At 57.2% G+C, this 21,618-nt stretch overlaps 1 protein-coding gene across 1 annotated transcript in view; it reads left to right on the forward strand.

Annotated features, from left to right (window-relative positions):
• The window catches only part of NCOR2 (nuclear receptor corepressor 2), a gene marked incomplete at its 5' end in the record, with an annotated part of 147,423 nt that overhangs the window by 86,341 nt on the left and 39,464 nt on the right, over nt 1-21,618 (forward strand). Inside the window, 5 exons of the mRNA XM_080355363.1 lie at nt 4,023-4,147; nt 5,450-5,622; nt 8,131-8,193; nt 16,802-16,944; nt 21,261-21,408. Coding sequence (XP_080211489.1) covers nt 4,023-4,147; nt 5,450-5,622; nt 8,131-8,193; nt 16,802-16,944; nt 21,261-21,408 — 652 coding nt within the window. The remainder of the gene's footprint in view (nt 1-4,022; nt 4,148-5,449; nt 5,623-8,130; nt 8,194-16,801; nt 16,945-21,260; nt 21,409-21,618) is intronic.

Below are 21,618 nucleotides of genomic sequence, written 5' to 3' on the forward strand. Positions count from 1 at the left end.
CTTGGCATCCTGGCGGATTAATCACGCTGGCTGCAGCCAGCACTGTGAGCCCTGGTGACGAGAGCTGTGGTTTATAGCTGATGATTCATCGACTCGACTTAGAGCGACCACGTTATTCCAGCAGATTGCAAAATCAGAAGAGGAATGTTGTGGTTAGTTTACGGCTTAACTATGCAAATCGTCAGGAAGCCTTCAGAGCCGGAGAATGTAAGGCACAGCGCGCCCGGATGGCTGGGCGCTGAGCAGGGGCCGGGAGCCGGCGATGGGGCTGTCGGGGACCGGCCACTCGCAGGAGCCGGGGAGCGGGGAGGTGAGTGATTTGGGGGGAGATGAGGGTCCGGAGCTGGCAGGGAGTGCGTGAGCAGGGTGTTTTGGAGGCGGAGGCCGTGCCGCCGGCCGGGAATGGGTTCCTGGCTGGTTTCACCGTCTCTGTGCCAGGGCGGCAGGCGTCTCCGGCGGGGCTGGGGAAGGCAAAGGTGGGGAGCTGCTTCTCCCACCTCCTCCTGCCCTCCCGTCCTGCTCGCAGAAGCAGGCAGTGCCTCGGCGGAGGAAGTAAACAGAGTGGGAGGAGCTGCACCTCTTCCTCGCCAGGGCTTTCCCCCAGCCAGACCCGCTGCCGGGACGCGCAGCGAGTTGGTCGGTTCTCAGCAGGGCCAGTGTTTCGCTGTCCGGGACCTACCTGGAAGCCGGTGTCCCCTGAAAGTGCACTCGGAGCCAGAGCTTTTGAGTGGCTGAAATCCCGGTGACGTGCCAGTCCGATGGAGCTGGCTGGGCAGGGCGAGCTCTGTCACCCTGAGGGCAGCTGGGTGCTGGGGCCAGCACGAGTCCCTGCCCACGGGCCATGGCGAGGGGGTGGCCGGTGGCACACGCGGCGTTCCCGGGAGGGCTGGCAGTGCTCTGCTCCTCTCCAGTTGCTCCGGGGCCAGTGGGAAATTGGGGCAGAGGTGAGCAGATGTTTGTAATTATGGAGCAGCTCGTGCCGGAGCATGGGGAGCACACGGGGAAGGAGGCCGCCCATTCCCGTGGACTCGGAGCACGATCGGCCTCTTGCTCACATGTCCCAGGTGCGATTTTTGTCCTGGGGCCTTTTTAAATAAACAGGATGTGTCGGCAGCAAAACCAAGCAGCAGTGATGCTGAGGAGGAAGGGTGGTCCGGTGGTTAGAGCCTCTGACCTGGGAGGGAGGGACAGCCCTGCCCTCTGCCACAGGCATCTTCTCTGGCCTCGGGCATGTCCCTTCACCTTGCTGTGCAAGGTGGGGAGCACGTACCTGCTCTGCCTCCGGGAGATGAGGCGCCTCATCCCCAGGGGTCAGGGATGTGGGTGGAGAGAGGTTTAAGCTTGCCAGGAGCCGGGCAGATTTGGTGCTGGCCTTTGACATGTCCACTAAGAGCCGACCCACCTGCTGCTCCACCTCTAACCGGGGCGGTGTGAATCAGAGAGAAACGTGGGCTGCTAATTGGGGAAGCATTTCCTGGCCTGTCACGCTTTGGGATGGCGTCCCGTCCCTTGAATCATCCAGAGCTGGTCTGCATCCAGCACTAAGAATAGCAGTAGCCTCCCCGTGCACCGTGGGGGCAACCGGGGGGACCGGCCAGCTCAAGGGTTCCCGGCTGTGACTTCCCAGCACTGTCCTGTGCCACGGTCTGGCAGCGATGTCTGAGGTTTTGGGGTACAGCACATAGCACAGACAGGCCAAAGTGGCTGCTGTGGTCAGCTGGGGGGTGTCCCACCTCCTTTCTCCACATGCCACTTGTAGCTGAGAGCTCACATGGTTTCATTTGGGACCCCGGGGTGGCCGCTGCCCCCCAGGGCTCTGGGTGCTTCAGCCATCCCCGCAGCCTCCAGCCCAGCACGTACCTCGGGATGCGATGGGATGGGATATAAGGTGACATTTGTGAGCATGGCCGTCCCCAGAGGTGCTTTCCAGGGTGTTTGGGGTGCCCTGCCATGCAGCAAGCCCTAGCACAGGAGATGAGCCATCACCGCGCGTTTGCTGGGGTTCAAAGCAGCCTGTGGCCGGGAGCTGCCTTCACATGAGGACACGAACACAGCCGCGGGTTGAGCAGGGGACAGTTTTCTCACTGTGGCCTCGTGGTGACGATGCTGCCTCGTGTGCATTGCTGCCTCATGTATGCATTTCGTGCATCTCAGCCCGGCAGGAGGGGGCTGGCAGGTGGGTGCCCTCCCGTCCCCTCCCGCTGTGTGCAGGGTGCTGTGCCATCTGGCTCCTGGCGTGGGTCACCCTGCCGTGGCTGGAGCAGGGCAATCACTAGAGGGCAACCTTGGACTGAGATGCTCCTTTGCAGTGGGAGAAGCTCTAATTTGATGTCCTGTCCTGCTGGGCTCGAAACCTTCTGGAGGAACGGGATGCACAGTAGCTCGCTGAAGCCGGGTCACTGGGGTTTGCTTGTCCTTGTCGTGCCGCAGTTTGGTGGTTGTCTCCCCAGAGAAGTGCCAGCAATGCCATGTGAGCTTCCGTGGCCTCTCGCACGTCTCCCTGCTTTTCCACCCCTGTGTTCCTTGGCTGGTTGCTGCAGGAGACAGCCTATTCCCCAAGCCTTAGAGATTTGTGGACTTCAGAAAGTATTAAGTTTATTGAGTGCTCGTCCCAACCATTCCCTGGATCCCCACAGCCTCGCATCCCATGGGGCCCTTCCTGGAGTGCAGTGTGGGTGAGCTGATGGGGTACGGGGGTGTTTGGCGCGTGTGCCGGTGCCGCAGGGGCTGAGGCTGCCACACGTGCGCTACTGAGCGGGCTCCTGGCGGCACAGCTGCCTCGCCCCATACAAAAAGGAATTGAAAGTCCGTGGGGCTTCAGCGGTGGCAGCACTTGAGTTTGAAGGACTTGTGTTGAAGCAGGGCCTGAGAGAATCAGAAACGTTTTTGCTAAACTGCTCCAAAGCCCAGTTTGACAGCTCTGCACTTCTCGTTTTAGCAGCAGCCCATGGGGCAGAGGGTTTAGCTCGTACCCAGCGCCGCTGCTGGGGAACTCCCATGATCAGGCAGCCTCCCAGTTCCTGCAGACTGGGGACAGGCCAGTCCTGCTGGCTCAAGGGACCGGGACACACCTCATCTGCGCTTGCTGAACAGCTGCGTGCTGCCCAGACCAGGCCACCTGGGATCATACTTTCTGTTGATAAGCCAGCTTTAAGGCAGTTTCCCCCCCATTACATCACCAAGCCCTTTCCCAAGGGGTGGTGGAAGCCCAGTAGCTTGGGCAGGGGCCGGGCAAGCCCGGGTGGGTTTCCTGGAGCGAGCAGCCTCGCATTAGCCAGGAGCAGAATGGTTTAATAAATCATTTCCGTCTCTAATTTCTGCTTCTCTATGAAATGCCTCTGGTTTGCCAGTTGCCAGAGGGAAGGGAGGTCAGGGGAACCAGGCGTCCCCAGCATCCTCCTTCCTGCAGCTGGTGGAACAAAACCCAGAACGATTGCAGTCGCTGTGTCCCTCGGGTTCAGCAGTGGCGCTGGGGCGGTTGGGTGCACGGGCTGCACCCAGGGTGCTGGGCGGAACGGAGCAGGTGGGAAGCTGGGCATCTTCCCTTCTCAGTGATACGGGGCCATAAACTTTCCCCATGGGCCATGTCAGATGCTTGGGAAAAAGATCACAGAGTTGCTATCGCTGAGCCTCGGGGCATCTCTGGTGCCCCCATCTCCTTTGTGCTCCAGCAAAATGCATCCTGCCGGCTGCAAATCGTGACTGATGTTGCTAAGCCATCATCTGCAGGGAACTGGGGTTGATCTGCTCGCTGCTGGACCCCGGGGGAGCTGCAGGGGCTGTTCCGCTGCCTGGAACAGGAGGCAGAGCATGGCGGCCTCATCCCACACTCCCTCTGATCTCCCCAGAAAGCTTTCAGCCCCCGTGGCCTCCGTAAGCGCCCTGCCTGTCCCTTCTGCCTGCGGCGCTTTTTCCTCTTGGCCGCTCACCCCCCAGCATTGTTTCGACGCGTCTGTTTAGTTTGGCCCAGGTGCTGCGATGTATCCGCCTCATGGTTTTGTTTTACCTCCCTTGTTTTGCAGCAGCAGCAGCAAATGCCTCGGAGCAGCCAAGAAGAGAAGGATGAAAAAGAGAAAGAAAAGGAGAAGGAGGGAGAGAAGGAAGAAGACAAGCAGGAAACAGAAAATGACAAGGAAGAACTGACAAAGTAAGGACAGCCCTCTCTGTCTGGCTCGCGGCCACCTCCAGCGAGGGCTGGGGCTGCGGTGGTGGGATGTGCAGGGGATGCTCAGTGGGATGCAGTGGTGGGGCACGGCGTGGTCCAGGGCTGCCCGACCCCGTGTGGGTCGACATGTGCTCACCTCACCTCCTCCGTGGGCAGAGAATCATAGAATCACAGAACAGTTTGGGTTGAAGGGACCTTCCCAGCTCCCCCAGTGCCCCCCCTGCCCTGAGCAGGGACATCTGCACCAGCTCAGGGTGCTCAGAGCCCCGTCCAGCCTGGCCTGGGATGTCTCCAGGGATGATTCATCCCCCACCTCTCTGCCCAACCTGCACCCTTGTTTCACCACCCTCAGTGTAAAAAAAATTTCTTCCTTATATCCAGCCTGAATCTCGCTCCTTTAGTTTAAAACCATCACCCCTTGTCCTGTCGCAACAGGCTCTGCTGAAAAGTCTGTCCCATCTTTCTTATCGGCCCCTTTCAAGCACTAAAAGGTGCAATAAGGTCTCCCCGGAGCTTCTCTTCTCCAGTTGAACACCCCCAGCTCTCTGAGCTTGTCCTCGCAGCAGAGCTGTTCCATCCCTCGGAACATGCTCTGCTCTCCATTCCTCTGCCCTGCTGCTCCCAAACTGGGAGAGCAACTCTGATACACATTTTTTTTTAACAAACCAAATCAACCCGCAAATCCCATCTGATCCTCCAGCTTGTTTTGTTGTTGCGGGAGCCCCTGGGAGTCAGAGAAGCGATCTGAGCGCAGCACTTCACCTTTAGCGTTACTGCTGTCAACGTGAGCGCTCCCAGATGAAGGTTTTCGGCCAGCCCTGCCTCTCTCGCGCCGAATCGGGAGGGAGCACCAGAGCCGCGGCAGGGAAAGGTTGGCACGCAGACCGCGAGCTATCTGTAATGAGCTTAATACTTGGTTTAAAAGAACATCTGGCTTCATTATATCTAGGCTACGAAGACATTTACCAGCAGGTCCCTTTCAGGAAGATAAATGAGGAGGAGGCAGGGATGAATTTGAATGGTCTGGTATTAAACCTGTCTCTGTCAGGTCTCTGCGTGCACTCGGTGGTGGAGCTGCAGCCAGCTGCAGAAAGAAAACCCCACCGCAAATTACCCCCCCACCAATCCAGCCAGGAAAAGAGCCTGCGTGTGCAAAAAAACCCAAAAAAACAGACCTGCCCCGCCAAAAGACCAACAACAAAAAAATATCCTTGAACACGTGCAGAGAAATAATTGCTTGACCTAAAAATCAGACCAACCTAACAATGGTTTTTCTTTTTGCAGGGACAAGAACGACGACACGTCCGGGGAAGACAACGATGAGAAAGAAACTGTCACCTCCAAGGGTCGCAAAACCGCCAACAGCCAGGGCCGGCGCAAAGGCCGCATCACCCGCTCCATGGCCAACGAGGCCAACAACGAGGAGGCGGCCGCCCCACAGCAGAGCACGGAGCTGGGTGGGTACCGGGGGCACCTTGGCAGGGCTTTTGGGGTGTCCTTTCTGCTGGGGTGGGACGTCACTCCCTGCTCACAGAGCGGGGGTTTTCCTTCATGAAATGCTCCTTTTTGGGGCGCAGCAATCCCACAAATGACCCAGTGCGGTTCACCCAGATAAAGTTGGAGGCATTTGCAAGCTTGGCTTGTCCCGGCTGAGCGTTAGTGAGCTTTGCAGGCTCAGAGGGAAAGTATTGCAAAAGAGAAAAGGGAAGCTTGTCGGCTTTAGCAGCACGTCGGCTGTGTTTGTGCAGGGCTCGTGCACCTCCTGCGCCCGGAGATGCGCTTCTCTTTGCAGCGGTCTAGGATCTCAGTGCCCTCGAGCTCTGCACAGGAGCCTGCTCTGCCCTCCTGGGTCTCTGCCGGTTCTCCCACCCGTGGATCGTGGCCACGAGCGGCGGCCGGAGCCGTGCGGTGCCACCAGCCCTGTCTCGGGTTAGATGGGAATTCACGGCAGCATCCGCAGCCCCACGTTGGGTGTATCTGCTCTTGCGCCTGCAGCATCAGTAGCAGCCACCCTGGAAAAATGCTCATGTATCAACTTAAAGAAGCCAATACATCAAGGAATTTGGCTGGTTTTCATGTATTTTCTGCTCTTATCAAGTACAAGATTATTACTGGGCTACCTGAGGCAAGTAAAGCTAAAAGCAGGGTGACTCCTCTCAGTTTCCTTGCTCTGCAGTTTCTTGCTTGTTCTGTTCCATGTGCTATAAATCACCCGGAGGTGTTTTGCCTCCCTGTTTCTCTGCTGACAACTGGCTGAAGCCTCAATCGCGAGCACTGTTTTCATACAGGCGATATAAATAGTTCCCAGCACAACGGAGCCCTGCTCTCCCTCTCAAACTTGTTAAGCAATGCTGCAAAGAAGCAGCAGATAATGCCAGTAACTTAGATGGGATTTTTTTATCCCAGCATCTGAGAGTCTTTGATAAACTCTCACTGTGAACACAGGGAAAAGACTTTAAACCATGTTAAACTGGGAAAAAGGAATGGATCGATTCCAGTGACATATCTGAGTAATTGGTTTCACTTTATGTCTCTCCAATAGTGCTTTAATTTAGGTTGGCTAGGAAAGTTATTGCGTTTTAAATACCAATTGAACATTAAAAAACAACACAAAACCGTATTGTGGTTTAACTGCAGCATGCCGGAGCTCCCCGTAGGCATCTGTTTCATAACTGCGCAACCTCAGTAAATACCATTAATCAAACCAAACGGGCCATTTCTTTGGCATTTCTTTGCCATGCAATAACAGTCATCCTCAAGCTGAGCGAAGGGCCTCGCGTGGCGCGGCGGGGACGCTCACTTTTACGTAAACGAGCATCGTGGCCGTGGCTCGGCCGGGGGACATGGTGAGGTATCCGTTCCCCTCCCTCTTGGCCGGTGTCCCCAGGGACAGCGTTTCTGGGGGAGGTGTGACCTGCGCTGGCTTCAGGAGGTGACACCTGCGGTTGTGCTCAGCCGCCTGTGAAGGAGATTCCTCTGCCCGGTGCCGTGGGCATCCAAGTCCGTGTTGTCCTCCTGCAGGGTCTTGGCTTCTTGTAGAGCTTCTTGGAAGACGCTTCCTTCTCTCCTCACCCATATTCTTTATCCTGAACCTATCAGCCTGTTTTCCATTTTAAAAGGACACTGTCAAAACATCTCTCATCACTGTTGAAATAATGCTTTGCCTGTTGTTTAGAGTAATAACCCCTTGGCAGCCTGAGCCGGAAATCTGTTTCCTTACCGAGTTGTTTTTTGCCTCTGACTCACACCCTGGTTTGTTATTGTAGGGTTTGCTCTAGTGCCAGGCTGCCAGCGGGACTGGTGCATAGTGAAGGCTTTATGCAGGACCTGTGTCCCCCTCTGCAGGGTGTGGGAGAGGGGGAGCATCGGGTGCTGACACCCCTCTCCGACTCCCCCGGCCGGAGCAGCATGGTCCCGCTGCGATGGGCACCGCTCCGGGTGAACCCCCCGGCATTGCTGGAAGTGGCTCAGAGGTGCCCCGGAGCCCGGCGGTGGCTCTGAGGGAGCCCGCAGTCAAGCACGCTCGGCCAAAGTCAGCGCCAAGGTGACGCTGTTTCTCCGTCTCCGCCGAGGGTGACGGTCCCACCCTGCGTCTGCCACCTCCAAAGCACACAGCCGGAGTCGGCTCCGTCTTCGGTACCTGTTGTTGGCGGGCCAGGGTGCATGGCACCGAATCCGCAGGAAATCTGCTGCCACCCTCAAGCCATCTGGCTTCGCTTCCACTCCCAAAGTAGAGGTTTTGCATCACTGAGACGCATCCCGGGGGGGATGCTGTGCACGGGTTACTGTGCGTGGAAAAGCCTTGAGAGCCCCCATCACGACAGCCTTCCCTGCAGAAGTATGTTTGCTCGGCACAGTGTTCTGTCGTGCCTCTGGGGAACCGGGCACCGGCCAGGCTTTGGGTGTTTGAGCATCTCTGAGCTCGCTGGGTTTGCTGAGTGCTCTTCTTTCCTTCCTCCTTCCAGCTTCTCTGGAGATGAATGAAAGCTCTCGCTGGACCGAAGAGGAGATGGAGACGGCTAAAAAAGGTGAGCTGCTCATTTTCTTTCTCCCGTCGGCTCTGCTGGAGCTAACCCAGCCGTCGGGGATGGACAGTGTCTGACCGCTGGAGCTGGCACAGGCTGGTGGGGCTGGCTTCTGGCCATCTCGGTGCTGGTTTGTTTTTGATGAACCTCGCTGGGGGATTTTGGGGGAGACGTGTGGTGGTACGGGGGGCACACTCGGCCTCTCTGGCCCCGAGAGTTGTGGTGACACCAGGGATGTGATTGGAGCCCATGCATGTCCCTCAAGGCAGGTGCCGGCCATAGGAATTGGAGACGGTGCTTCGTCTGTTGCTTTTTGCAGCTTCTGGTGTCTGTAGCATGAGGTGCCACTTCACACCGCTCTCTGGAGATTTGTGCTATCAGCACGATCTGTTCCAGTCACGCCAAGAGTGTTTGCAGCTCTGGGATTTCGGGGGAGGACGCTGAACCCCAGCAGCCTGTCGGGGAGCTCCGGAGAGCGGGGCTGCGGGCAGCACGGGGTGACTTTACATCCTGGCCCTGATTCAGAGCCTTTGCTGAGACCATTTTTAAAAAGTGCTGAGTGTAGCACAGCCCTTGTTGCCACTTCCCCTCCTCGTGCTGCTCCTGCGCCAGCTCTTTCGCCGCTCTCATTTTTTTTGCCGAAGTCACGTCCTGTTGATGGGCTGTCGAGCTCACGTCCCCAGCCCCTGCATCCCGCTCCCATCGCTGCCGACTCGCCTGGCCCGGTGAGGATTGTAAATGGAAAATTAAAATGGAAATGAGTGCTGTTTGGGGATGGCAAATGCAAACAGGCGTGTTAGCGGGTTCAGCTCTGCTTGGAAAATGCACCTGCTGCCGGGATGGTGATTACACGTTCTGGAGTGCCGGCTGCCCAGGTGCCGATGGGAGCCGTGGACTTGGATTACTTTGCCTGTGAATATCCCAAAGCGTTTGGCTCACTCGCCTATAAGCTGTTCCAGCCCCTTTTACAATCCAGTGCCAGTCCTGTGCTTTGCTGAGCAGGGCTTTCTATAGACGCAAAATTTAACAGATAGACTTTAATCAAACAAACTGGACAGGGGCCAGGTAATGGGGTGAGCAGGTGCTGAGCAGGGAGGGTTTGTTGGAGGGATCTTTTCCGAGCGCTGCTTTGTTTTGGAGATCACATCTGGTTGTTAAAAAGTGCCTCTTGCTGGTTCATGCTGGATGCTGGAGGTGCGCTTAAGGAGTCTTAAAACCAGCTGCCAAAGCCTGCGTGGAGGAAGGATGAAGCGTGGGAGCACGTAGAGTTATTCCAGCCCAGGGGCCAGGACGAGGCAGGGAGATTTGCTGGTGTGAAGCCCGATTGCTGATGTTTTCCCCTCCATTACAACCTGGGAAACTGAGATTGCAACGCCAGACTTATACAGAGAAGCCAAATTCCCCTTTGCCAGGAAGCAGCCGCTTTAATGCTTCGAACTGGCTCTGTGTGGCGTTTCCAGGGAGCCGTGTGGTGGGGGTTTCCGACTTGCAGCGCTGCGAAACTCCGCAGGAAACCTCGGGAGGTTGGAGGCGGCAGAGCCGCTGCAGGGATGGTGGGTACGGGGCCTGGGGACACGGGCACCGTCCCCCTCACCGTTAAGGGCTCAGCCACCCCGGCCACACTCTTCCCGGGTTACTAGTACCAATCTGAGCCCACAGCCAGCTGCTTTAGGGAGTTGAACAAGCAAAATGTGAGTCCTATGTAAAATCAGCCCTGACACCCGGGGGTGCTCGGGTGATGGGGATGGTGCCCTCTGCTCCCAGCACCCACCAGCCGGGAGATCAACCTGGCCTTGCTGTCCACCTCTGAGTTCTTTGTGCGTGGCGTCAAACCCAATGTCATTTCTGCTGGGGGAGGTAATAGAAAACAGCCCTGGGACAGTGAGGTGTTGAAGTCGTCTCCTCTGCTCTGGAGCCACATGAGTGTTTCCAAGCAGGAGAAGGCAGGACCGTGTCTGCTGGGAGAGACAATAAAGGGGAGTACCGCGTTATTAAAGTTAACTAGGGGAACGCAAACCTAGCGAGAGGAAAGTTCTTGCTTAATGACACTTTTATTACGCAATAAACTTTGATTCACTAGTCTGTCAAAATGTGCGGAGATTGGTATAATGGCAGGGTGGCGCGTTTTCCTGATATTGCAGGAGGTTTTGATTAACCAGAGCTGCTCCAGGATTTCCCGTGTTCCCTTCCCGAGGGGGAGTGGGCAGCACCCGCGGCTGCGCTGCCGGGCAGGGGGGCTGCTCCTTACAAGGCAATGTTTAGGCAGCTCCCGCCTTTGGGGACCGGCGGGCAGGGGTTTTGCAGGCAGCGTGTGAGCACCAGCCACGAGCAGGCAGGCGGGTTTATTGCACCACGCCGCAGAGCAGCCGTGATAGCGCTGGACCTGAACTCGATGAACCAGGAGGTTATGGAGTGACTTTGGTTACTCTTTAAAGTCTGGTATCTGTTCTCACCCCGGCTCTGGGTTTTCCCCTCCCGGCATCTATGAAGTGGTTTTGTTCTTTGAAAAGAGGCGGTGTGGAAATGGCAGTTTCTTGCTCACCTGAGGTCCCCCTGTGCCTTTCCAAGGCTCTTTGCTCCTCACTCTCAGAGCAGAGCTCAGCGCAGGGTCTTTTCACCTATTCCCAGGCTGAGGACGCAGGGAGGCCATGGGATGGATTCAGCATGGTGAGGCGGAGAGAGCTGGGCACGAATGGAAAAAAGCTGATGTCAAAGAGTTAAATAACCCATGAAAACTCCCGAATAGCTCATTCTGGGTAGATGTAAAATATTCCCCTGGATACCAAAGGTATTTTTGGGGGGGCTGATTTTCAGTTCTGCCGACAACCCATTTGGAAAGTAAGACGAGTTTTGGACTGACCTGAACCATATTTTTCCCAGTTCCATTCTGTCCACAAAACTAAAAAAAAAGGGTGTAAACACATGCACCCCTAATTTGGGTTTGCACGGTTATTTCTAGCGAGCAGCTGGCTGCAGGGCGAGGAGAGGTGGGTCTTTGTGGGTCTTCACGTTCTTCCTCTATAGCTTCTTCAAGCTCTGTACCTTCTTCCCTTCATCTCCTTTGTGCTCATGCTGGAGCCTTCCCCTCTCCAGTTAGAGATATTTACTGTGCAATCCTGCTGATGGTGGTAAATGTGGGCTGGAGAAGCTGATTTGCAGCCTGTGCCGGTTGCTGTTTGTTGACCCTCTTGCTGGTCCAGGGGTGGTGACGTCCCTCGGGTCCCCCAGTGGGTGCTCTCCATCCAGGTGGGTGCAAGGACAGTCCCTGGCATCTGCCACCATGGCCAGAGCACCGGCATCTGCCGGCTCCGAGCAAACAGCCCGCTTGCCATCAACTTCATGCCAAGATACCTGGAAATTATGGGGATGGGGTGGTTTAAGAGCCATGAGGGCAAAACCGCGTCCAAGGCGTGAATTGTCTGCACTTGCCCTGGAAGAGGCTGTATTGAGCTGTAATCCCGTCCACACCATCCCATGCTGGGGCTTTGCTGCTCTTGGGACAAGGTGTTACCCCTGGGACAGCGCCCGTAGCTGCCACCGTGCCCCACGGAGCTGCGTTTTCTGCCACCGTTGGCTGAACGTTTCTCGAGCACGTAGGAGCAAACTGCGAGGATTTGCTTAGTGAGTGTCAGCGAATGAAACACAAAAGGCCTGTCAGGGGGAACTGCTGGGTAATTACTATAATTTACAGCCTACGTTTTAATTTTGAGCGTTATTTTTTCAACAATAAGGGAGCAGGAATAATATCCAAACCAGGTGAGGGGAGAGACCTGGGCCCACGGGGAGTGGCTGCTGCAGGTGGACTCGCTGCCTGGTGCTGGGGACTCGACTTTCGCCGGCCAGACCAGAGGGGATGGCGCCTCTTGGGGAGCAGGTGTCCCCAGGGAGGGTGGCTCCAAGGATGGGGACACAGCACAAAAGGAGGGTTGTGGTAGGATGGGGAGAGCCGGGCAGGTCCACAGGGCACTGGGCTCGGTGTGGCAGGCTGGACCCGGCTTTACCGTCCCCAGGAAGGGTGAGCATCACCCGCCGTGGCGAGAGCACACGGAACCGGCTGCCTGTGCGACGGTCCCTCCGGCAAAGTCCCCAGCGCCTGCAGGGACGTGGGCTCGCTGCCCGCACACCGTCCCCGCTGCTTTCCCTGGCACGGCGTCAGGAGCCCGGCGCTCGCCCAGCTCTGCCACCCACCGGCTCCGCGGCCCCGGAGAAGTTACTCACCTTCCTTGTGCCTTGGTTCTCCCACGCGCTGCAAAGCGCCCGAGATTGGTGGGGGGAAGCAGCTCCGCGATGCTTCGGGTGGTGTCACTGACTCCGTAGTGCCAGTCTTTGTCCGGGATGGGGTTACGGCGCATTTTGGCTGTGCCGCAACCAGAAGTACCTCCATCCTCGCTCCCAAGAGGGAGCGTGGGTGCAAGAGGGGCTGGAGGATCGCACCAGGTGCTGTCGGGTGTAGAGGAATAAGAACACTTAGTTCTTCCCCTGTAACCTCAATCTGTTAGTTCCCATTAAGGGACCCTTTTACAGGCTCCCTGTGCCCTCGCCAAGCCCTTGGTGGGGCTGGGCAGCCGTGCTGTGAGCTTTGGAACAGCTCCGGTAAAAACCCGCAGCTGCGGAGAGCCGAGGGGGCACAAGCTGACAGACCCTCCGGGTTTCTCCCCCGCACTCCAAAACACCAAGCACACGCTATCACACTCTCTGGGCTCCTCATCCTTCCAGCCTCCGCTTGCCAGTGCCGGAGCAGAGTCCCCCGGCCACCCACGCATGGTGAGACCGATGCCCACGCCAAACCTCTCCCCATCCCTCCTCCGCCGGGGTCGAGGTGCGCCGGGGTGCCATGGCATCCCGCCAGCGCGGCACTGGGCTCGCCGGCACGCACCTCCCCAAAGAAAAGCGCCTTTGATTCACTTGAGAGTGGAGGAAACTATTAGCCAAGCTTTGTTTTCCTGGATCCCTCCCCCTGCCGCTGACATTCAGACGAGAGCGAGGGAGACAGAAAGTGAGAGAGGGAGGGCGGGAGCGGGTGCCAAGCGGCCGCACCCCTTGTCAGCTTGGGTCAGCGCCACGTTCGTTATTAATGCTCTGTCTAGAGGTCACATTCAGATGCAACGAGCCCCGGGTCAGCCAGAGGAACAGATTAGAGCTCGCTCGCTGCTCCGCCACATACCGACAGCACCGGCTCCCCGTCCCCGGGCTGGCAGAGCGGAGCTGCGGCGCGGTCGGCTGCTCCCTCCCCTGCGCCTTTCTCCTGCCTGTTTTTTTGTGGGTTTTTTAATTATTTCTTGCAACGTCGGGCACTTTCTGAAACTGCACAGCCTCCCCGTAGCCCCGAACGAGGAGGTGAGGTAGGGGAGAAAATACCGGAGGCGCTTCCATCCACCGTACCCGCGGCTGCAGCCGGCTGGAGGGCTCCGGCGAGCGAGCGGGAGGAGCACGGAGGACGCCGTTTGCTCACCGGCCCCGCCGGAGGGAAGAGCACTGAGGCCGAAGCATGTGTTCCCACCAACTTCTGCCACTGGGGTCAGGAATCTCCCGCCTGTGACCTGCTTTCCAGCCCTGGTGCCTGCTCGCTCCCCGCTCTCGGCCGCCCATGGCTCTGAAATCCTCTCGCCCCCAGGATTTAAGGAACCGGCTTTGCTTTCTTCTCCGTCTCTGGCTGCTGCGAGGGAGCGAAAGCAAAATGCGTGGGGAGGGTGTGAGCAGAGCACTGGCAGCGCTTCGCAGCGGGCTGCCGTGCCCAGGGGGGCTCTGAAGAGGTGCCCCAACGCCCGCGTCCTTCCCAGCTCGCCCGCCGCACGCTCCGGGCGCACTCCCTGCTCGCCGGAGCCGGACCCGGAGCACGTAAGTCCGGCGATGGGGTTAACCTCGGGGTTGCATGTGCCTGCCTGTGGGCAGCCCCTGCGTCCGAGCTCCCGCCCCAAGCCAGCGTTAAGATCTGATAACTCAGTTAGTCATAGTTTCAGTTGTGCTGCGGAACGAAGGGCTGTGCGGTGCCGAGGCGGGCTGGCGTGCGGGGACAGCGGCTGGAAGCTGCGGGGGGACAGGGGCTGGGGCTGCTGTGCTGCTGGGGGGGCTCATCAAGCTCGGGGGGAGCCCAGGGCTGAGCAGCACATCCTGGGGTGTCTTGGCTGGTCCCTCCCTGACCGTGTGGATAATCACAGTGTGGGGAAGCAGGTGTCGGTGCTTTGCTGTGGTTTTGATGCAAAGAGCGGAGCAGCTGGGCTGCCTGCCGGGTCCTGCAGGCAGGGGCTGCCGGCGCCTTCCTCGTCCCGAGCCTGGCACAGCCATGGCCACCTGCCGGGCCAGCTGCAGTGTCCCTGTCCCCAAGCCCTGCGGTGGGCAGGGGACAGCGAGCCTGGCAGGGGAAAGGGCAGCTGGGAGCTGGCATTGCTCACAGCTGGCAAAGGTCACACTGTGCTGGGGACACTCACGCTGGCAGCTGTCTCCCCCCAGCCCTGTCCCTGGGTCTTGCTTCCCTCCTCCGGACAGCACTGCGTCTCGGCCACCGAAGCACTGGGGCTCACGCCGCTGCCAGCGTTTGTGTTTCGGGGCTTCACCGGGGCACAGCAAACGGCTCCAGCCCCAGCTGTCACGCTTGGTGCGGGGCCACCGGCGCAGCGATGGGCAAAGGGGCTGAGCCGCTTGTTTGCTTTGGATGGCAGCGAAGGGTTGTGACACAGGGGACACGTTGTGACATAGGGGACTATCCTGTTTTCCCTTGCAACCTTCAGCAACTGGAGGGGGGGTGGAGGACTCCCGCCCCAGCTCTCTATCTCTCACGGTTGGTGGCCGGACATCCTCTTTTTAAATTTATTATTATTTTTAAGAAGTCCCAGCCTGCCAGCGGGGTGGCCGAGGTCGTGGGTTTGGCTGGAGCGAGGCTGGGAGTTGCAGAGTTAAAGCTCCAACTTGTTTCTTGGCTTGCCACAGCCTTTTGTGGTGCTCAGTGCCGTGCAATGCCTGCCTCTCCGTGCAATTTGATAAGCCCTGGTGCTGGGACGGGGCAGGATACAGGCACCGAATGCGCGTTAACTCCTGCTGTGCTGGATGCTGCTGCTTTCTCCAGGACCTGGGAAGCAAGGAACAGGGGTTTTATCTCTCCTGGCGTACACGGTGCCATCTGTTCAGTGCAGATACCACCACAGCCCCCGCACCGTGCACTCACCTTGCAGGGGTGCGCAGATCCTGGTCAAGGGTCTGATTTCTTATGTCCGCGCTGGGATCAGTCTGTCCTGGGGGAGTTTGTTGTCGGGTTGAAGCAGAGACTGGGCCGGCCCTTGGGTCCAGGCTGGGTTTGGGAGGTGACACGTGGCAGCAGCATGGCTGGGGCACAGCTGGCCTGGCTCCCAGCACAAGCAAGGCTGTGTCCAGGAGCCACGGCGTGGGACTCACCAGCCCCACGGTGGCAGAGCAGCCAGGGAGGGGTTTGGGATGGACGATGGAGGTGTGCCGGGGCAGTACGTCTTCCCAGGCTTCATGTTTGGTGGTTTCTGGGCAGAAAAACCCCTAATGAAAGAGGAAGATGCTCTTAGTAGGTTAATTCCCTGCTGGTTTTCATCTTGAAGTCGCCGTTTGTGATAGTACCGTCCTGCTGGGCTCATAGTCTCACACAAGCCCCACACAAGGTACAGGGATGACCTTGGAGCTGTTGGCCTGATGGTGGCATCGTGTGGGTGTCCAAGAACCAGACAGAGCAGCACACTCAGCTGGGCTGGCAGTGTCCTGTGGGCTGGTGACAGCTCCAGCCCCACCAGCCACCATGGGAAGGACCGGCCCTGCACCTGCAGGCTGTGAGGTTGTATTTCCCAGGAAGCCTGGATGGTCCTCACCTGGCTCACCTCCAGGAACCTGGGAGGGATAGACCAGGGTCCCTGGGCTGCGGGTGTGACTCCCACCTGCAGCTGTGGGACAGCAGGTGCCCAGACACCCCCACAGAGACCACCAGGGCACTGACTTGCTCCTTCCTCCTCCTCCACTCTGGCAGGAGCACCGTGCTTGGTTGGCCCTGTCTGGCCAGGTTTGCCAGCCCTTGGCATGATGCCTGACCTGGGAAGCTGCTTTTGCTCCCAAGCCCATGATCAGCACTGATAGCCCAGCCTGGGACATCACCTGGCCTTCCCATCCCATGTGCCACCGCATCCCTGCCTGGGCTGTTCTTCCCCATCCGTAATGGGACTCTGTGCTCCAGCCCCCTGAACCGCCTTGTCACCCTGGTCAAAGTCACCACGGAGCACACGAGGGTGGGGAGAGCTTTTGCTTCCTGGTAGGGACTAAGAGCTGCTGCCCCAGGTTCTCCTGGGCATGGAACACCTCCTGCCACCGTCCTAAAGCTCAGGGAGCACCGCTTGCCCTCCTGACGGCCTGGTGCTTGGCCAAGATGTGGCTGTGGGACGTATTTTGTTCCAGCATGGTGCCATTTTTCCCCTTGGAAAGAAAAACAGCCTCTCATAGGTCATCCCCTGGCCTAGGAAGCCATTCAGACGGGTGCTAGTGACCATATTGTTCCTGTGGAGCTTGGCTTGCACGGAGGGTGTTTCCCATCCTGCACAATGCTGCCCTTGTGCGAGCGCATCTGGTGTTAAACCCTTCTCCTCTCTCCCTCCCGCGGGCACAGGTCTCCTTGAGCATGGGCGGAACTGGTCGGCCATTGCCAGGATGGTGGGCTCCAAGACCGTGTCGCAGTGCAAAAACTTCTACTTCAACTACAAGAAGAGGCAGAACCTGGACGAGATCCTACAGCAGCACAAACTGAAAATGGTGAGACCCCCGGCTCAGCTCGCACCGGGCACCTTAGATACTTGCCAGCTTGACTGCTTCCCACAGCCAAGGGGGGTCTTTACCATCTTGGAGAAAGTACTGGAGTGAAAACTGGCTGGGCACTGTGGTTCTGTGCCCTGTAGGTACCGCTGTGACCTGCTAAATTGCTGGTTTGCCCCAAGGAAATTCGGGGATTTAGGACAAAGTGAGGAAAGGCTGGTCTGGACACAGATGTCGGTTGTCGTTGGGGCTGCGAGCACATGCGTACACCTCTCCGTGCCTCAGTTTCCCCATCAGAAGAGGCTAACGCTGCTTCTTTTCTGGCATGCAATGCAGGCTGTGAATGAAGTGGGGCTTGTTTGGTGTTCTGGAGATAGGACGGGCTGCTAAGAGTAACTAAGGATTATAATTATTTCATTGGTAGAGTATCCTGGGGTTCCTGGTTTCTGGCTAATAGAATTCACATGGCTAAAACCCCCAAGGGGTGCTTTGAAAATGCAAAGGACAATGTTCAATGCAGGAATCTCTCCAAGCAAGCTATTACAGCAAGAGTAAAAAGAAAGACAGGAAAACATTCAATGACTCACCCAGGAATTTAATATCCTAGTCAGTCTATAGGAATGAGAGAAAGAGAAGACATCGGTGATTCTTTTTTATTAATTCTCTATGCACAGAGATACTCCTGAGTTCCCATGTTTCACTGAATTGTTTTTAGAAACAAAGCAAACAAACTATATAAAAGACCCCAAAACCGATATGAAGACTGGAATGAAATGTGCATCAAACCCTCCAAATATGAAATGTTACATTATAAAGATATCATTGTTCATTACTGGGGAGAATCTGAAATAAGATCACACAGCTTAGCTGACAGTGGAGCCGGTGTATATTAATTTACTCAGCTTCCTAATGTTGCAGAAATTATATCACGGAAGTGTTTTTCTGCAGAACCACATTTTTCCCTGCATCCGTCCCTCCCAGGCACCGCCAGTGTTCTCCCGTCTAATTGCTCACTCTCACTTGCAGTTTATATCAGCATCATCATTTTATTTTTTGAGCATTGGAGGCTATGGAGTTCGGTTGTGGAGAAGAACAATGAACGCTCAGCTGTTATTTATCGTGCTCTATTGTTTTGTGGCAACAGCAGATGCCAGAAAGCTGAATAAAATAAAAGAACAACTGAGATTAAATTGCCATAGACCTTCCTTCCCGACTCCTAAATATATTCACAACCTCACCAAGCCTCCAAATCTCATCCTATACCCTGCAGTCAGCGTGACCTCTGCGGAGGAGGCACATGGCGAGCAGCGTGGCATCGCCTGGTTTTGCCATGACACCCCCAGATTATTCCCTGACCTCACCACCAACAACTCTTGCTGTTCGTGTGCTGGGAAACACAGTGGCTCTGCTTTTCTTCCTCTTGCTAAATGAGAATAAACTCAATTAGCAGATCTCATTCGTTTCCCGAATGGGGCTCATTAATATCGTAGTCTCCTCTTCCAGGTAGGTGTGACGCCGGGTTCGGCAGCGTGTGGGTGACTCGGGGGGGCTGCAGGGACAGGTTGGTGGCAGTGAGCCCTGTGGGATGGGAAACAGAGTCTGGTGATGTCCCGCTGTCCCCAAAACATGACGCAGCGCAGTGCGGAGCAGGATGTCCCCTGGGTGGCAGGGGGGCAGCTCCTTGTCCCCTTGTGTGCTGAACCCCAGCTCTGGGGATGGGGGAACCCTTCTTCTGAACATCCAGCATTTGGAAGAAGGGTTTGGGTTGCAACAGGCAAGGTGTCCGTCGCAGTGACCCTCCTTTTCTACCTCTCCAAAGCCCATGTGCTCCATACCCTCCCACATCCTGTGTTCTGGGTTTTAATTTGAAGACCTGTCCTTTTTCTGGAGAGGTTCTGCCCTGAGGAAGGAGCACAGAGGGGCTGGAGCTGTGTCAGCACATGGACCCCATTTTCCTCTCCTCTGAGCTGCTCAGTGCCCACAGACCCTTCTCCAGCCTCTTCCAGGAGTGAAGTCCCGGCTCCAACCAGTTCCTCACCCCTGCAGCCATCTGCACCGTGGAACAGGAGCCTGGTAGTGGCGGGTCAGGGTCAGGCCACCCTGAGACCTCGCGTTATCTGCCCCGCTGTGTGTTTTGGCTGAGTTTCACCCAGCGGCTCGGACGTGTCCCAGCCATCAGCGTCACTTCGCCTTGACCTTCTGCGCGCTGCGCTCTCTAATCTCAGTGTTTAAGGAGAGCAGTGCACTGGGGTACATGGTGTCCTCGGAGCTGCTCGTTTTGTTAGCAGTTGGAGATTAGGTGCTGTCTTCACCTGGAGCTCTTTGCAGTGACTTTGGTCTAGTGACTGCTAGAGGAAGAGCTGCCCGTCCAGGCTGGGGGTCAGCGTGACGGGGCTGCTTGGGGACCAGGAGGAGCAGGCATGGAATGACCCTTCATGCAAGGTTCGGTGTCCTTTGCGCAGCCTGTCTCCTCAGTCGTCTTGGCAAGGCAGCCTGGCCAAGTGGCACTGAGTCCTGGATGCTTCTGCAGTGGTGGCAGGTGGAGAGCAGAGACCCCGTGGGCTAGTACAGCACAAAATGAGCATCAAAGTGCCCATGGCAAATGGCACAGGCACCTTCCTGTGGCTTTGCCGGTAGTCTCTTGGATTAAGGGTACGTTGTGATGATGGGAAACACCTGGTCCCAGAGACTCTTCCTTGTCCGCCACAGTCATGTTTAGGCTCCCATGTCAGCCATGGGGGCCGTGGGACTGCTTAGAGCAGAAGAGGAGCCTGTTCCTGGGCAGGGTGCCAGGAGCAAGCTGGAGCTGTTCATGTTATAAGCGGCGAGGTGGTGGCCTGAACATATCTCTAGATATAGCCAGGATCTGCTGCCCAGATTTCACATCATCTTCCCTAAACACCAGCGGTGGGGTCTGCCAGGAGAGGGACCCCCGGTGTCCCCAGGGCAGCTGGCTGCTCCGCTGCGCCGGCCCCGGGCTCTGGCCAAGTCGGTGCCGGGGCAGGGGCTGGTTCCCGGCTGATTCCCCAGTGAGGAGCCCGTGGCTGAGTCACCGACCCGTGAGTAAGAGCCAGAGAAGTCTTTGCCATAGTAACGTCGGCGCTTTGTCACCGCGTTAGTGTGATGGGGAGCTGCTGCTTCAGACAGAAACGTGTGGTGGCTGAATCGCTGCCGGGACGGGCACGGGCACCGCGGAGCCCTGCCGTCCTCCTGAGCCTCTCCAGCCTTCATGCAGCCCTTTCTCAAGTGCCTTTTTCCCCTCTCTCTTGCCCAGTTTGATAAAAATAGATTTGGAGCAAGCAGTGTTTCCAAGCAAAAAAGCAGTTGTATTTGTTTGTTTTATCTGGAAGTTTTTTAAAGGATTGAAAAGTTGCAAGGGGGAGGGAAGGATGGGGGACCAGCTCTTCCCAGCACAGAGATCCAGCAGCAAAGTTAACGTTTCCACCACAGCTTTATCTTTTCATCCATGTAAATAAACGTCCTACACACGTCATTCGTGTGGGGTTTGCAGGGAGAGCCGGAGATGATGGGCCTGTTCCTACTGGTAATATTTACTCAAGCAACAAGAGCAGGAAACAATAGCAAAGCCGAGACTTTTCCTTTAGGCTGGTGGGATGGAGCAGCCGTTCCTGCCCTCGTGGCTGCGGCACATGCGCCGGCGATTGGGGATGGGGCTGTCCCAGGGCAGGACGGGGCACGGCGCAGCTCAGCATCGGGATGGCGTGCCACACGGAGCGTCCCCACCAGCAACAGCCTCCTCGGCATGGGAGTCAAAGTCCTTTGGCAGCACCTGCCATAGGGGACACGAAAGCCGGTGCATGAAAATATTGGCTGGGGCATATCTGGGGTGACAGCTTTGTTATCTGCACATGGGTGTCAAGCTGCGGCCACACGTGTTTGTGTAGCTGGAGGTGGTGCCTGGAAGTGCGCAGGATGAACATGTCATATCACGTAATGAGCGGACATGGGACCAGCAGGCGCTTGCCAGCCTGGTGCTGGTGGCTTCTGCGCACGTGTCCTTTGTCTGTCCCTCGTCCATGTGTCCGTGCCACCCCTCCCATGGCGGCTTGCTGGTGCCTGGGGCTCCATGTGGAGCTGTACTGGGTATTACACCGTGGTCAGAGTTTTTTGGCTGTCTGAGATCACACTGCCGGGCTTTCAGCGGGCAAATCTGGTGCCAAGGACTGATTTTCAGAGGGTTTACCCGGGGGCGGCGGTGGGGTTAGCATCCCTCTCAGCCCCTCAGGCAGGACCAGTGCTGTCTCTTCCCCATCCCTCTTGTCTTTCCTTCTCACTATCCTCTGCCTCTTCCCCAGGAGAAAGAAAGGAACGCCAAGAGGAAGAAGAAAAAAGGCACCGCCGTTCAAAACGAAGAAGCCGCTTTCCCTCCCGCGGCCGAGGACGAGGAGATGGAGGTGTCGGGGACGAGCGGCAATGAGGAGGAGATGGCCGAGGAGGCGGAAGGTGAGGCTGAGGGGGCTGCGGCGGGGGGGACGCCCTGAGCCCTCCCAGCTTTGCTGCACGGTTGTAGCAGAGGCACCGTGCACGACTGCTCCGGGGCTGCAAACATCAGCGCTCATGGGGGTCACGTGTGTCACCCCAAAGCCGCACCGAGGTGACGGCATCCCGCCGCACAAGGCGCTTGTGGCCTTTCAGATGGCTCCAGCTTTCACG

The sequence above is a fragment of the Nesoenas mayeri genome (assembly GCF_963082525.1).
Source record: "Nesoenas mayeri genome assembly, chromosome: 17".
Classification (NCBI taxonomy): Eukaryota; Metazoa; Chordata; class Aves; order Columbiformes; family Columbidae; genus Nesoenas; species Nesoenas mayeri.